This window comes from Podarcis pityusensis (genome assembly GCF_964106645.2).
Source record: "Podarcis pityusensis genome assembly, chromosome: 8".
Lineage (NCBI taxonomy): Eukaryota > Metazoa > Chordata > Lepidosauria > Squamata > Lacertidae > Podarcis > Podarcis pityusensis.
In genome coordinates this window covers 16,601,767-16,615,665 of record NC_138033.1, presented here as the reverse complement: position 1 = coordinate 16,615,665, position 13,899 = coordinate 16,601,767, and the positions used below count along the sequence as shown (strand labels likewise).

The 13,899-nt window shown below is 44.9% G+C and overlaps 1 protein-coding gene across 1 annotated transcript in view; it reads left to right on the top strand.

The window, feature by feature from the left end:
- The window catches only part of LOC308484284 (uncharacterized protein), a 36,757-nt gene extending 24,298 nt beyond the window's left edge, over positions 1–12,459 (top strand). The window contains exons 20-27 of the mRNA XM_081019084.1: positions 2,816–2,866; positions 3,937–3,996; positions 4,718–4,753; positions 6,701–6,733; positions 8,165–8,200; positions 8,966–8,998; positions 9,276–9,308; positions 12,174–12,459. Of these exons, the coding sequence (XP_080875210.1) occupies positions 2,816–2,866; positions 3,937–3,996; positions 4,718–4,753; positions 6,701–6,733; positions 8,165–8,200; positions 8,966–8,998; positions 9,276–9,302 (276 nt within the window). The 3' untranslated portion in view covers positions 9,303–9,308; positions 12,174–12,459. The remainder of the gene's footprint in view (positions 1–2,815; positions 2,867–3,936; positions 3,997–4,717; positions 4,754–6,700; positions 6,734–8,164; positions 8,201–8,965; positions 8,999–9,275; positions 9,309–12,173) is intronic.
- Positions 12,460–13,899: the final 1,440 nt, after the last annotated feature.

Genomic DNA, 13,899 nt, shown 5'->3' with positions numbered 1-13,899 from the left:
AGTTTTCTTTGTCTTGGGTTCCAGTTTTCTTTTGTGTGAGTTCTTTTTGGGTGGTATGTGGATTCTAGCATCTGAGTCCAAGGACTGATCTGTGGCTCTTTTTGCTTGTTTGAAATTCTCCACAAGCGTCAGGAGTAGGCCATTTGTTACTGCTAGGAAGTTTTTTATGTTGTAGAGGTCTGTGCCTATCTGATCTATTTGATCGTGTAACTGGTCACCTCTCTCTTCTATGCTGTTGGCATTCACTGTGGGTTGAGGGTCTTGCTGGTTTCCCCTGAGATTCTGAGGGTCTTGCTGGTTTTCCCTGAGATTCTGGGTTGATTTTTGGTGCTCGAGGTCATTGGGGTTGGGGGAATTGGTCATCAAGGCGTTCTCAGCTAGGTCCAGTTCCTGCGCCCAGCTCATGGAATAATTTGGTCTTTCAAGCTCAGTTTGTAAGTCTTTGCGTTGTAATGACCAATCCAGCACAGTAGGGGCAATTTCTTTTGGGGTGCTCTCGTGCTGTGGATTCTTACTCCCTTCTTTATGGGGGAAGTAATTGGTGATTTTACTTTGCTTCCTTCGGGTCTCCCACTCCCCCTGAGGTGATATTGGTGCAATTCCCAGGTCCATATACAGTGGTGCCCCGCAAGACGAATGCCTCGCAAGACGAAAAACTCGCTAGACGAAAGGGTTTTTCGGTTTTGCGTTGCTTCGCTAGACGAATTTCCCTATGGGCTTGCTTCGCAAGACGAAAATGTCTTGCGCTTTTTTCCTAAAGCCGCTTGAAGAAGCGCAGTTGCGACGGACCATGCTTCGCAAGATGAAAAACATCGCAAGACGAAAAGACTCGCGGAACGAATTATTTTCGTCTTGCGAGGTACCACTGTAGTTCTTTCTTGTAAGGACCATGTTGAGCGTGGAAAAAGGTAATTGGGAGCAGTTTGCTGGAGTCTCTTAGTCCTGGGTTTTTTGGCTTCACTTGTCTCAATCACAAGACAGATTATGTTTATCTTCCAGTTTCCCACCTTCGAAAGGTGGGGAGGGTTGTTTTACAAGCAAGGTTTCATGCTTGTCCCTTATCTCGGTGGGCCTCTAGGGTTTCTGCTCCCTTTTCCGTCTTTAGTTCTCAGCTTTAAGGCTTTCAACGCTCACCGCGGAAATATTTCTGGGAAGGGGAATAATTTACCTCAGCCTTGACGATACAGCAGGTTCGTGCCTCCCTTCAATGGATGAAAGCTGTGCGTTAGTTGCAAAGACTGCAATCTATCTTCTTTAGCGTTCCTTGTTACGCTAAATCGAGTTGAGCCATAAAACAGTAGATAATAAAACAGTAAAACAATAAACCATTAGGCTAAAAGCAAAGGAAACAAAATGACAACTAAAAATATAAACATAGGGTCAGAAGATGGCTAAAACCTAATTAAAAGCTTAATTGAAGACGGGAGGTTCTGGCTAGTCTGCTACCTCCATCGCCATTTTGGCTCCCTCTTAGGGTGCTACTCATTTATCTGATATTAGGTAAAGGTAAAGGGACCCCTGACCATTAGGTCCAGTCGCAGATGACTCTGGGGTTGCGGCGCTCATCTCGCTTTATTGGCTGAGGGAACCGGCATACAGCTTCCGGTCATGTGGTCAGAATGACTAAGCCGCTACTGGCGAACCAGAGCAGTGCACGGAAACGCTGTTTACCTTTCCAATGTAGCGATACCAATTTATCTACTTGCACTTTGTGCTTTCGAACTGCTAGACTGGCAGGAGCAGGGACCGAGCAATGGGAGCTCACCCCGTCGCAGGGATTCGAACTGCCGACCTTCTGATCAGCAAGTCCTAGGCTCTGTGGTTTAACCCAAAGCGCCACCCGCGTCCCTATATCTGATATTATCACAGTGCAATTGCATAGAGAGTATGACGAGAGACTCCCTGTGCTTTTCAACATACATTTTCCATCCCACTGAGGCTCTTTTAACTGCTGTTGTTTGGGTCTCTGTTCACCTTTCCCAATTTAATTAATTCATGTCTTTGCAAACCACCCTGGGTACAATGACTGAAGGGCAGAATAATAGTAATAGTAATAGTAATAGTAATAGTAATAGTAATAGTAATAATACTTTGAAGGCTGACACCATAAAAATGTGAAGTGAACTTTATGTGCCACTTGTAAAAAGGGCTCAACGTTGAACATGATGACTGAAGGGCAGAATAATAATAATAATAATAATAATAATAATAATAATAGGCTGTACTAAATGCATGTACAGTGGTACCTTGGTTGTCAAACTTAATCCATTTCGGGAGTCCATTCGACTCCCGGAACTGTTTGAAAACCAAGGCGTGGCTTCCAATTGGCTGCAGGAGATTCATGCACTGTATCGGAAGCCACAGAAGCCACATAGGACATTCAGCTTCCAAAAAAACGTTTGCAAGCCGTAACCCTCAGTTCTGGATTTGCGGCGCTCAGGAGCCGATTTGTTCAGGAGCCAAGCCGTTCAACAACCAAGGTACCATTGTACATGAATTGGTTGAGCCAATGCAGTGTGCATTGTTTAGGGCAGGGCCAGCAGCACAGATCCTATTCCCCCCTTGTTTATATGTGTGCGAGAAACATGGTGAGAGGAGGAAACAGGGAGGGTGTCATACGTCCGTAAGTCCTTTCAGGAGCCACCACTGGCAGCAGTCCACTTTAGACAGCACAGCACACCGTGGCCCTCAGCTAGGGTCAACTGCAGAAGGCAAGTTTCTTCACCCAATAATGAACCAAATCACACAGTGCACACCCAAGAAGGAGATGTGGACATGTGCATTACAGAAGATTATGTTTTTCTCCCTGTTGTAGAGCATGATGCCTTCAGGTGGCGGTGGTGATGAAAAGGAAGGTGGCGGCTCGGTAAGGGAATAACTGGTTATGGAGCCAGGAGTTCTTATTAAACATTTGTTCAGACATCATTATTCAGATACTTGTTGCTTCTCCCCAAGCACATTCTAAGGCTGCAACCCTAACCCCATTCAACTGGGAGTAAGCCCCACTGAATTCAATATGGCTTACTTCTCAGTAGACATTTACTTGTTCAGGGCTACTGAGTTTCTCAAACGTCCTCCAGGAAGGAATGCCTTCTAACCAAGTCACTGCAAAGTAAAAAGCCTACACAAACTCCTTCTGCAAAAAAGAAATAGACACAAAGACTAGCATGGGATGCAAAGAGAGAGCCAACTATGAGGGGTGTGGTTTGCATAAGAAGGGGTGAGGCAAGGGACCCACTGAAACCCTATTGCCTAAGGGGCCACGGAAACCTGGATCTGACCCTACAAGGTCTGACAACACAACAGCAGTTACTGATGCAAATGCAACTCCATCATGGGGCAGAGAGCAGATTTCTTTGCCTGGCAACAAAATACATTGGCGCTAACTCCAGGTGTCTGTGGTGGGTCTTTGGCACCCCCAATAATCTACATAGGCACTATCTCTATGGAGCCCTGAGTGCCTCAGCCCCCTCAATATTTGTAGCAGGGGGGCCAAGCCCCTGCAATGAAGAGGGGAGCTGGCCACCCACCCGATCCCCGCCAACACAGTGACCAGGCCAAGGCCACCACTACAAGGCCTCCACTGAGGCCCACCACAGACACAGCCCTGGAAACACACCTGCGGCCACAGTAGGCCCCAATGGGGGCCCCATGGCAGATGCAGAGGTTCAGTCACTGCAGTGGCAGCAGAGGACCAGTGGACACGAGGCAGCGGGTGGTGGCTGGTGGAGGCTGAGCATGGAGCCCAGTGTAATGCGCATGTGATGTGTGAGCGATGTCAGGATGTCACATTGCACATGCATGCACCGCTGGACACCCACAATCTGGGGCACAAGTCAGCACCTCTGACAAAATATAAAATCATATAGGATATGCCCAAGATGGAGGCACCAAAATCAGTGTTAGAGAAGAATTCCGTGTTTTCCTTTTCTTTAGGGCCTAATGGCTTTGCTTGGAGGAGGAGGAGGAGGAGGAGGAGGAGGAGCTGCGTTATCGGTAAGATGCCTTCCATTACATGGACTATGAAGACAATAGTTTTATCGCAGAATGAATGCCCTTCCTAAGTAATAATGTTGGCTCCTCCCAATATCTTTCCCCCAGTTACTTTGTGCTCTGTTAATGAGTATACAATGTGCACAACAAACTTCTCTATCCTGGCTGGCACACCTATAGAAAAACATGAAATGGCCTCAGGAGTGAACATTTGTAAGTAAGTTTCAGAAGGCACTTAGGTTGTCTTTGCCAAATGTATTAGGTGACTAACAAACTGAATAAATTAACAAAACAACAACAACAAATCCTGAAAAGTTGAATGCAAGGTTCTTCTCTGGCCATCAGCTAAGTGACTTCCCATTTTACTCTATTTTGTGTATGTGTTAGGGGGTCCAGAGCATAGCCCCTGCAGAAATGGGGAGTCTCCTGTATAGGAAGCTGGCTTATGCCCCTTCAGGCTATGTGTCTAGTCCTGAGAATGCAGAAAACTGGAGATAGATACATTTACAGCAGGCATGTCCAACCGGTCAATCACGCTCTACCTGTCATCCTCACCCCAAAAAGCTCAACAACTCTGGTCAATCCATTGGATAGATCACTGCCAGTTTTTTAATAGCTGGAGTAGATCGCAGTCTCTTGGGAGTTGGACATGCCTGATTTACAGCGTGGGGTGTTATATGTCCATCAGCCAGAGAAAGATTAATGCCTTTTCTTCCTTTTGTAGAGTCTAATGTCGATGTTTGGAAATGGCGGCGGTGCAGTAAGACATTTTCCATTACCTTCTCCCATCCCCCCCCCCCATTTTTTGGGTGGTGGGAGGAGGGGCAGTCAGAATTAATCCTAAAATGTAACTGACACCTGTATGGTGAGGCATGTTGCATCATTGCAAAACATGCCCTTCAGTTGAGATTTCTGCATTGCACAGGGTTGGGCTTCCAATTCTACAATTCTATGAATCCATGATTCTATGAATCCTTACAGACAGTAAGGACAGTTTGGGGCCTGGTAGCCTACAAACTACTTACCGTATTTTTCGCTCCATAGGGCACACTGGACTATAGGGCACACCTAGTTTTTAGGGGGGGAATAAAGGGGGGAAATATTTTTTCCCCTCCCCAAAGGGCAAAGAAGCCAAGACAGCGAGCGGGATCCATCCCGCTGGCTGTCTTGGCTTCCTTTTTAGCTGCACGCAACGTCTCCAGCTGGGAGAGGCTGCGCGCGGCTTTGGCAGAAGCCAAAACAGGGAGCGGGATGGATCCCACTCGCTGTCTTGGCTTTGTTTTTAGCCGCTTCCCCTGACCCCAGCCCCCAGAACAGGTCCAGGATCGGCGGCAAGGTTGCACCGGAGCTTGCGGGACTGGGGGCACGCTCCGAAGGCTTGCAGATAGCTGCCTGAAGCCCGGGGAGTGCAGCGGGAGTTGGCGCTGCGCTCCCTGGACTTCAGGCTTCAGGCTGCTATTTGCAAGCCTTCGGAGCGCGGGGGGAACTCCTGCTATGCTCCGAAGGCTTGCCGATAGCTGCCTGAAGCCTGGAGAGTGAGAGGGGTCGGTGCGCACCAACCCCTCTCGCTCTGCAGGCTTCAGCGAAAGCAACGCGAAGCCTCCAGAGCGCGGAGGGAGTGCTCCCTCTGCGCTTCGGAGGCTTCCCGTTGCTATCGCTGAAGCCAAGGAGCTTGCATTCGCTCCATAGGACGCACATACATTTCCCCTTCCCCAAATACGGTACTTCCATGTCTGTAGCACGTTAAGTATACTCTTTTCGGCTCTGCTGTTCCTCCCCACCCTCGGTATTTCTTGGGTAACCATGCTCCTTTTCCCACGACCACCCCTTCCCCTATTGTTCCTGTTGTACCCAATCCAAAATAGTAATGATTTTAATTCTGTGAGAATCACTGCAGCTATCATTCTTCAAAAGAAGTGGCCACGCCAGCAAACTGCATTCAGTTTTGGCAGAAAATGAAAATGTTTTGTTTTGCCTTTGTTTTTAAATCAAACATTAAAAATGACCTGCAAGGAAAACCACTGGATGTATCTGTGTACAGGTCGGCTGACTTAATCTACACTAGATGCCGGCAAATTTCATCCACATATGTGAAAATGAAAAATAAGCTATTATTAGATCCCCCATTATAGTGAATGAGGAGAAAACAGACTTGTTTTTAACCAACCTTATTTCATTATTGAAAGTCTAATCATATAGGAAAGACACAGAGAGGCTCTGAAACACATCAGGCTTCTTCCCAAAACCCACAGATACAAGTTGCCTCTTCTAGCTAGCGCACACGCCTAACATTTACACCCCACCTTTCCTCAAGTTGCTCATGCTGAATAGTATAGGAAGACTGAAGTCACCACCCTTGGATCCAATAATTGTTTGCCCTCTAGAGGCAACCAGAATTTGACAGCTGAAGCAAGTACTTCAGCTTGGTGGCATGGTCAGCTCTGATCCTTTATTGCTATTTCATGTATTTCATTGGATTCCCAACTCTAGTCTCTCCTGATTCTCCATTCCAGTTTTGAGGTTGGCCCTTTCATTACTATCCAAATGGCTCAAGAAACGGATGTACCTTCTGAACAAGCAAAGGGCCGTATTTTATGTCCCTTATATTCCTTTGGTGCCCCATCTGCCCCCATTCTATTGGCATGATTGATCTCGAGAGGAAGAAAACACTCCTGGCTAATATGTTCCCTATCTCTTTTCATTGCAGGCTGGAGCAGAGAAACAAGACGCAAGAGGAAAGGTAAGACACTCTCAAGAGTCACCTCCCTTACTTTCCGGCCCATCGTAATGGATTTGAGATGGAGTGGAGATTCATACACACGTCCATATGCATTTCTCCAAGAAACTACTTGGATAAATTAATGGAATATACACACTTCCTTTGCATGCAGTTTCCCCCCAATATGCCTTTGTGTACATTAGTTGCTCTAATATGCACATGTGTGTGTGTGTTCATTTCATTTGCACTTTTTACAAAGCAAACAAGCACATTCCTCGGTAGAAGAATTGCATTGCATAATTCAGAGAAGTGCGGATTTTGAAGGGTAGCTGTTTATTGCTTGTTTATTGTTCCGTGAAATAGGAATTAGATAGGTTTGCCTGAAAATGTGAACCAAATGAATTTCTCCCTCTCCCTTCCACAACGGAGACCCTTAAATGAGACAAGGTGCAGCCTGGCTATTGCAGGTAGGAACAGAGGAGGTGAGAAATCTGATTCCTTTCTCATTTTAAGGCCAGCCTCCCCAGCTCACACTTTCTGAAGCAAGACGCAAACCAAAACACAGCCATCCCCCAAAATGTGGACGTCACATTTTGCAATGCAGTTATCCAGCATGCATGGTGGAAGTGTGCCTAAGAATGCATCTACTACTGAAAGCAGCATACAAAATTGGAGAAAATTGGTTTCCAAAAATGTGAACTGGGGAAATTGCATACGAAAACAATGTATATTAGGAGAAATTAGCTGCAAATTGCTGGTGTAGCATTTTCATGAGCACTTTCAATAGTAGTAGTTGCAAACCGATGTGGACATATGGAAAATTGAACTTCCTATGCAAAAAATGAGGAACTGAAATGGACAGAGTTGCCCATGCCAAATTGCAGATCATGTTGGCTTGCAGAAGAGCACAGGAAAGGAGAAAGCATGCTGACCAGCCTCACTTTTCTTAGTTCAAGGATGGGAAAACCTTTTCAGTCCTAGGCAACTTTCCAGGGGCCACATGCAGTGGTGCACAGTGCCAGAGATAAAGGTGGGCAGAGCAACCAATGTTAATTTCAGCTTTGTGTAGGAAGCTGGTTTCTGCATGCTTATACTCCTCCCTGTCCTTCACCCAGGCATACAAAATGCATCACCAGAGTTAAAGGACACATGGCAGCCAGGCAAAAAAAAATTGGGTGCAAATTAGAGGGGTGTGGCCTGGGGAGAATTTGGAAGGACAGATAGAGAGGTGGGGGGGCAGTGGTGGAGCTTCATGCTCCGGCTCCGGGGGCGGAGAGCAGGCGCGGGTGTGGCTGGCATGCACCCCGGGGGCTTCTGAACAAGCAAAGGGCCGTATTTTCTATCCCTTATATTCCTCTGGTGCCCCATCTGCCCCCATTCTATTGGCATGATTGATCTCGAGAGGAAGAAAACACTCCTGGCTAATATGTTCCCTATCTCTTTTCATTGCAGGCTGGAGCAAACAAGAATAAAAAGGCAGGAGGAAGGGTAAGACACTCTCAAGAGTCACCTCCCTTACTTTCCAGCCCATCGTAATGGATTTGAGATGGAGTGGAGATTCATACACACGTCCATATGCTTTTCTCCAAGAAACTACTTGGAGAAATTAATGGAATATACACACTCCCTTTGCATGCAGTTTCCCCCCAATATGCCTTTGTGTACATTAGTTGCTCTAATATGCAGGTGTGTGTGTGTTCATTTCATTTGCACTTTTTACAAAGCAAACAAGCACATTCCTCGGTAGAAGAATTGCATCGCATAATTCAGAGAAGTGCGGATTTTGAAGGGTAGCTGTTTATTGCTTGTTTATTGTTCCGTGAAATATGCTTATACTCCTCCATGTCCTTCATCCAGGCATACAAAATGTGTCACCAGAGTTAAAGGACACATGGCAGCCAGGCAAAAAAATTTGAGGCGCAAATTAGAGGCAGTGAGGGGTGTGGTCTGGGGAGAATTTGGAAGGACAGAGAGATAGGTGGGTGGAAAGCAGGCGGGGGTGTGGCTGGCGTGCGTCCCGGAGGCGTGGTGCGCCACCTGCAGGGGTGTGGTGTGCCGTCTGTGGGGGCATGGCGCCCAGCATGGGGGGGGCGCGGCCGCTCCCCTGCCCCCCTCTTCCTCTGCCAGTGGGGGGGGCACATTTGGCCTCCAGGCCTGAGGTTCAGCACCTTCCTTACTTGTCAGGACCAAAGCCAATGTTTCCATTCTTCTTGCAAGCCTGGAAATAATTATGGCTTATTTTCTTCTTTTTAGGGTGCCGGTGGCAATAGACAACAAGGGAGAAGGGTGAGTACATATCATGGGGAATAGCATTAGTTCTTCCAGAAGTGCTCCAGGGAACCTGCTTAGGCCTTTTCACATGTTTTGTGCAGGATTGTCGTGAGCAATGCCAGGGAGCAAAGCTTGTGCCACTGGCCTCGCCCCAACGCCACACCTTTCCACTGGCCCCGCTCCTTTGGTGCATAGAGCTGCTCAGATGTAGCTGGTCTATGTGGCTGGGACCCCTATGTCTATTCTGGGGCATATTCTTTCGGTTGTTTGAATTTCTGACTTTGCATTGCAGAAGTGGAAAAAGCCACAGCAGCAGTAAAGTCGTGTGAGTATCAAATATGCCTATAATGACATTGCCTCTCCCTTTCTCCTTGTGATGTATCATAGAATTCAAAGGGGACCCAAGGGCCACCTAGTCCAATGCCCTGCAAATCAGGAAGTACAGTTAAATAAGCCCAGGTGGATGGCCCTCCAACCTCTGTTTAAAAACTTCCAGTGAAAATTTGCTCAGTAAGAATTGGGCAACTACCGTATTTTTCACCCTATAGGGCGAACCGGCCCATAGGGCGCACCTAGTTTTTTGGGGGGAGGGGGAATAAATAATTTTTTTTTACCCCCACCCCAAAACTACGTGCGCCCTATGGGCCAGTGCGCCCTATAGGGCGAAAAATACGGTAGTATAGGGCTCCCAAGGCTTGCGGATAGCTTCCTGAAGCCTGGAGAGCGAGAGGGGTCGGTGCGCACCGACCCCTCTCGCTCTCCAGGCTTCAGCAAAAGCCTGCATTCGCCCCATAGGACGCACACACATTTCCCCTTCATTTTTGGAGGGGAAAAGGTGCGTCCTATAGGGCGAAAAATACAGTAATTAGGTTTGTTCTTTTAAAACTGCTGATTTTGATACATTTCATGCCTACTCATTTATCATTTTTAAATTTATTTTGTGGCCAAGGTTTTAAAAACTAACATTGCACTCCTATGCATATCTACTCAGGAGTAAGCTCCATTGAGTGGAACATAGGAAGCTACCTTATACTGACTCAGGTCATTGTTCTACGTAGTTCTCAGTATCATTTGAGAAGGCAGAGGGCCTTCTCAGCAGTGGCACCTTCCCTGTGGGACACCCTCCCATCAGTTGTCGAGGAGATAAAGAACTACACAACTTTTAGGAGACATGCGAAGGCAGTCCTGTATCAGGAAGTTTTTTTTAATTTTTGACATTTTATTATGTTTTTATATCTTGATGGAAGATGACCAGAATGGCTGGGGGAACCCAGCCAGATGGGTGAGGTATTATTATTGTTGTTGTTGTTGTTGTTGTTATTTACCAACTGACAGCAGCTTTCCAGGATTTCTGATGGGGCTATCTCCCAGCTGGGAACTTTTGCATTCAAGGCATGTGTTCTACCACTGAGCTGTGGCCCTCCTGCATTGACAGCCCTGAAGAGTCTAGAGTAGAGATGCAGTGCTGCTTCTGTGCATTCATTTGCCTGTAAGATGAAGGGCCCCAAAAGCTCTCTCTTGGAGGATGAGATTTGACCTCATGATCTGTTCACTCCAGGTCATAGCTGCCAACTAGTGGGGGGACTTGGCTGTGGGTTCCAACAGCGCAGGTTCCGACGTAACTTCCAGTTTCTTTTTTTTTTTTATAATATTTTTATTGCTTTTTTCAGTTACGGATATAAAGTCAGATATATAAAAGAAATAACAGAAAAAAGAAAAAGAAAGAAAGAAATCCATCCTTCCAAGACATTTTTTCATAACCAACCGGACTTCCCCACATCTCCCTCACCCTGCATTCTTTACAATAAAAATATCAGCAAATTGTTACCTTGTTTCATGCATTCCTTTGTACTTTCAGATAATTATATTTTAGGTTTAAAATACTTGTTGTCAATTTACTTTTACCTTGAAATAAATATATTATTACTTTAAACTTTAATCCTTTCATAATTGTAACTTAATTTCCCATATCACCAAATCTTATTGCTGAAGCTAGATTTTCCAAATCATGCAAATTCTTAACATTCGTATAACTTATAATATTTTTGTAAATAGTCCTTGAATTTTTTCCAGTCCTCTTCCATTGTTTCTTCTCCCAAATCTCGGATTCTGCCAGTCATTTCAGCCAGTTCCATATAGTCCATCAATTGCGTCTGCCACTCTTCCAGCGTGGGCAAATCTTGTGTCTTCCAGTATTTTGCAATAAGTATTCTTGCTGCTGTGGTTGCATACATAAAAAAAGTTCTATCCTTCTTTAACACTTTCTGGCTGACAATGCCCAGAAGGAAGGCCTCTGGTTTCTTGGGAAAGGTATACTTAAATACCTTTTTTAACTCATTATAAATCATTTCCCAGAAGGCCTTCACTTTTGGACAGGTCCACCAGAGGTGAAAGAATGTCCCTTCAGCCTCCTTACATTTCCAACATTTATTATCAGACAGGTGATATATCTTTGCAAGCTTGACTGGGGTCATGTACCACCTATATATCATTTTCATAATATTTTCCTTCAGGGCATTACATGCCGTGAATTTTATTCCGGTGGTCCATAACCTTTCCCAGTCCTCAAACATAATGTTATACCCAATGTCCTGCGCCCATTTTATCATGGCTGATTTGACTGTCTCATCCTGAGTATTCCACTTAAGCAGCAAGTTATACATTCTCGAAAGTACCTTAGTCTTTGGTTTAAGCAGTTCTGTCTCTAACTTCGATTTTTCCACCTGGAATCCTATTTTTTTATCCATTTTAAAAACCTCTTGAATTTGAGCATAATGTAACCAATCTCGCACCTTATTCTTTAATTTGTCTAGGCTCTGCAACCTCCAATTGTCCGTAACTTCCAGTTTCTACTGAAAGTCACACTGGAAGCCCAACGTGACTTCCAAGGCAACGTCGGAGGCCCTGCCAGGCTTCTGACACAACTTCCGGTACAAACCAAAGTCACATTGGAGGTCTTGGACATGATCGCCAAGGCCCCGTGAGGCCTCAGACGTGATCTCAGAAGCCAGGCCTCAGAAGCACCTCAGTAGCTTGCTGATTAATGTGATGTTGTGACATCATGACTTCACAACGTCATGTTACGTCATGGATGCCATTGGGCACCCATAACCTAGGGCCCAAGTTGGCGCCCCTACATTTTTTGCAGTCATTTTCTTTTATGACTTCTTCCCCTCTCGTCTTTTTCCAGGATGCCTGAAATAGCCCAGAGCAAGAGCTAACAGATCAGAAACCGAAGGAGCTAATTGGGACACCAGCTGGCACACCTTTCTCCTTTCATCCAGAAAGACAAGAAACCTACGTACATGTCTGCAAAATTAACAGAGTCCATTCCATCAAGGAAAAAAGAACATTCGACCTAAACAAATCTTGGTTTAGGGGTGATTTTACTTTGGTATCTTTAATTAACTATTCCTTTGTCCTTTGGCCCTGGAAAATATTTCATGCAAATAAAACTGAAACCCCAATTGCACAGACATGGTTCTTAATTTGTTTTATTGAGGAGTAGACGATGCTGACATGAGCCTTGATTGTACTCCTAAATCTCGATTTTCATGAAAGGTTGTCTTATTCTCTCTGCTACAGCTGTACCATTGCTAGAAAAGATAGCTGCTCACTCCTCTTCTGTTGAGCTGTAGTGCCACCAGTAGGCAGCAGGCAGTAATGTACTTACCATTTCTTCTCTTTTCACTTTTAATTTGTATACAGTACCTCCTTTTTATATTACTATGCCCAAGGCGGTTTACAGCAAGAAAATAAACAATGAAGAACATGCACCTTATAATAATCTGATCCGATACAGAAAGTCATAATAAAATATATCTTTAAAATGGAATGACTTATATCAAAGAAAGTAATATCCAGTGATCGATTAGAATATAATAGCACACAATAAAATTAACTCTCAAAACATCAGCAAATAATAATTAAGAATAAATTCACTCTTAAGCATTACAATAAATAATTAATAAACTGTGATCAATAAAAGCAACTGCAAGTCACAATGGATAAAATACCACAATACGTACAAAACCATGTACAAGGATCAAATCGAGGCACAAAAAATACAAAACTTACAGAATTAGTAGAAAAATTATAACATTACTGGCACAGACAGTGTCAGGAGACACAAGTGACCAATAGTGTTGTCTTGGCAGGCCTGATGAGTGCAAGCAAATTCTTGGGTTAAGTGTGGTTGCTTTCTATCCCCCCATCCCCATTTCTGCATCAGTTTTCTCTTTTTAAGTCCTCATGAAAATCCACCAGCGTCTTTGTGCTCCTGATATGCACATCTCTGTATGCAATGTTGTCTAACATATACATTATTTGCATAGTAATTCCCCACAGTCTAATGCATTTTGACATGGTTTCTTCTTCTAATATCTGCATTCTAATGCACACTTTACCCACATTATATGCATTTCTGTACACACCACTTGGCTGAAAAGCTGTGTTGCAAAATTCTGAGAGGTGTGGATTTCAAAGGACGTCTTGTTTCAGAAAATGTGAATTAAGTAGATTCCTGCACAAAAGTTAGGCTTGAAAGAAACCTTCCATTGTAGCTAATATAATAGGTGGTGTGGTGTGGGAGGGTGCTCACAACAGTTTCGCTAGTTTTCAAATGTGCCCCAAGAGATTGGTGAACCGTAGTCTAGACCACCAGTCCTGATACTTCATATTTATTTTATTTCATTAAAATTGTATGCTTCTCGATATATGAAAAACCCCTCAAAGTAGTTCATTGCCATGAATCAGCTGGAAGCCCCAGGGGTAAATTGTTCAGAGCCAGGGGTCTGTGTGGTCAGAAGAACAATAGGAAGCAGACTGCAAAGAGGATGTGTTGGAAGCTGAAGAGGTAAAAGGGTTTAGTGAGCAAGAAGAGTCTATGGCAGAGAGTAGTTCAGAATCAGAGCTAG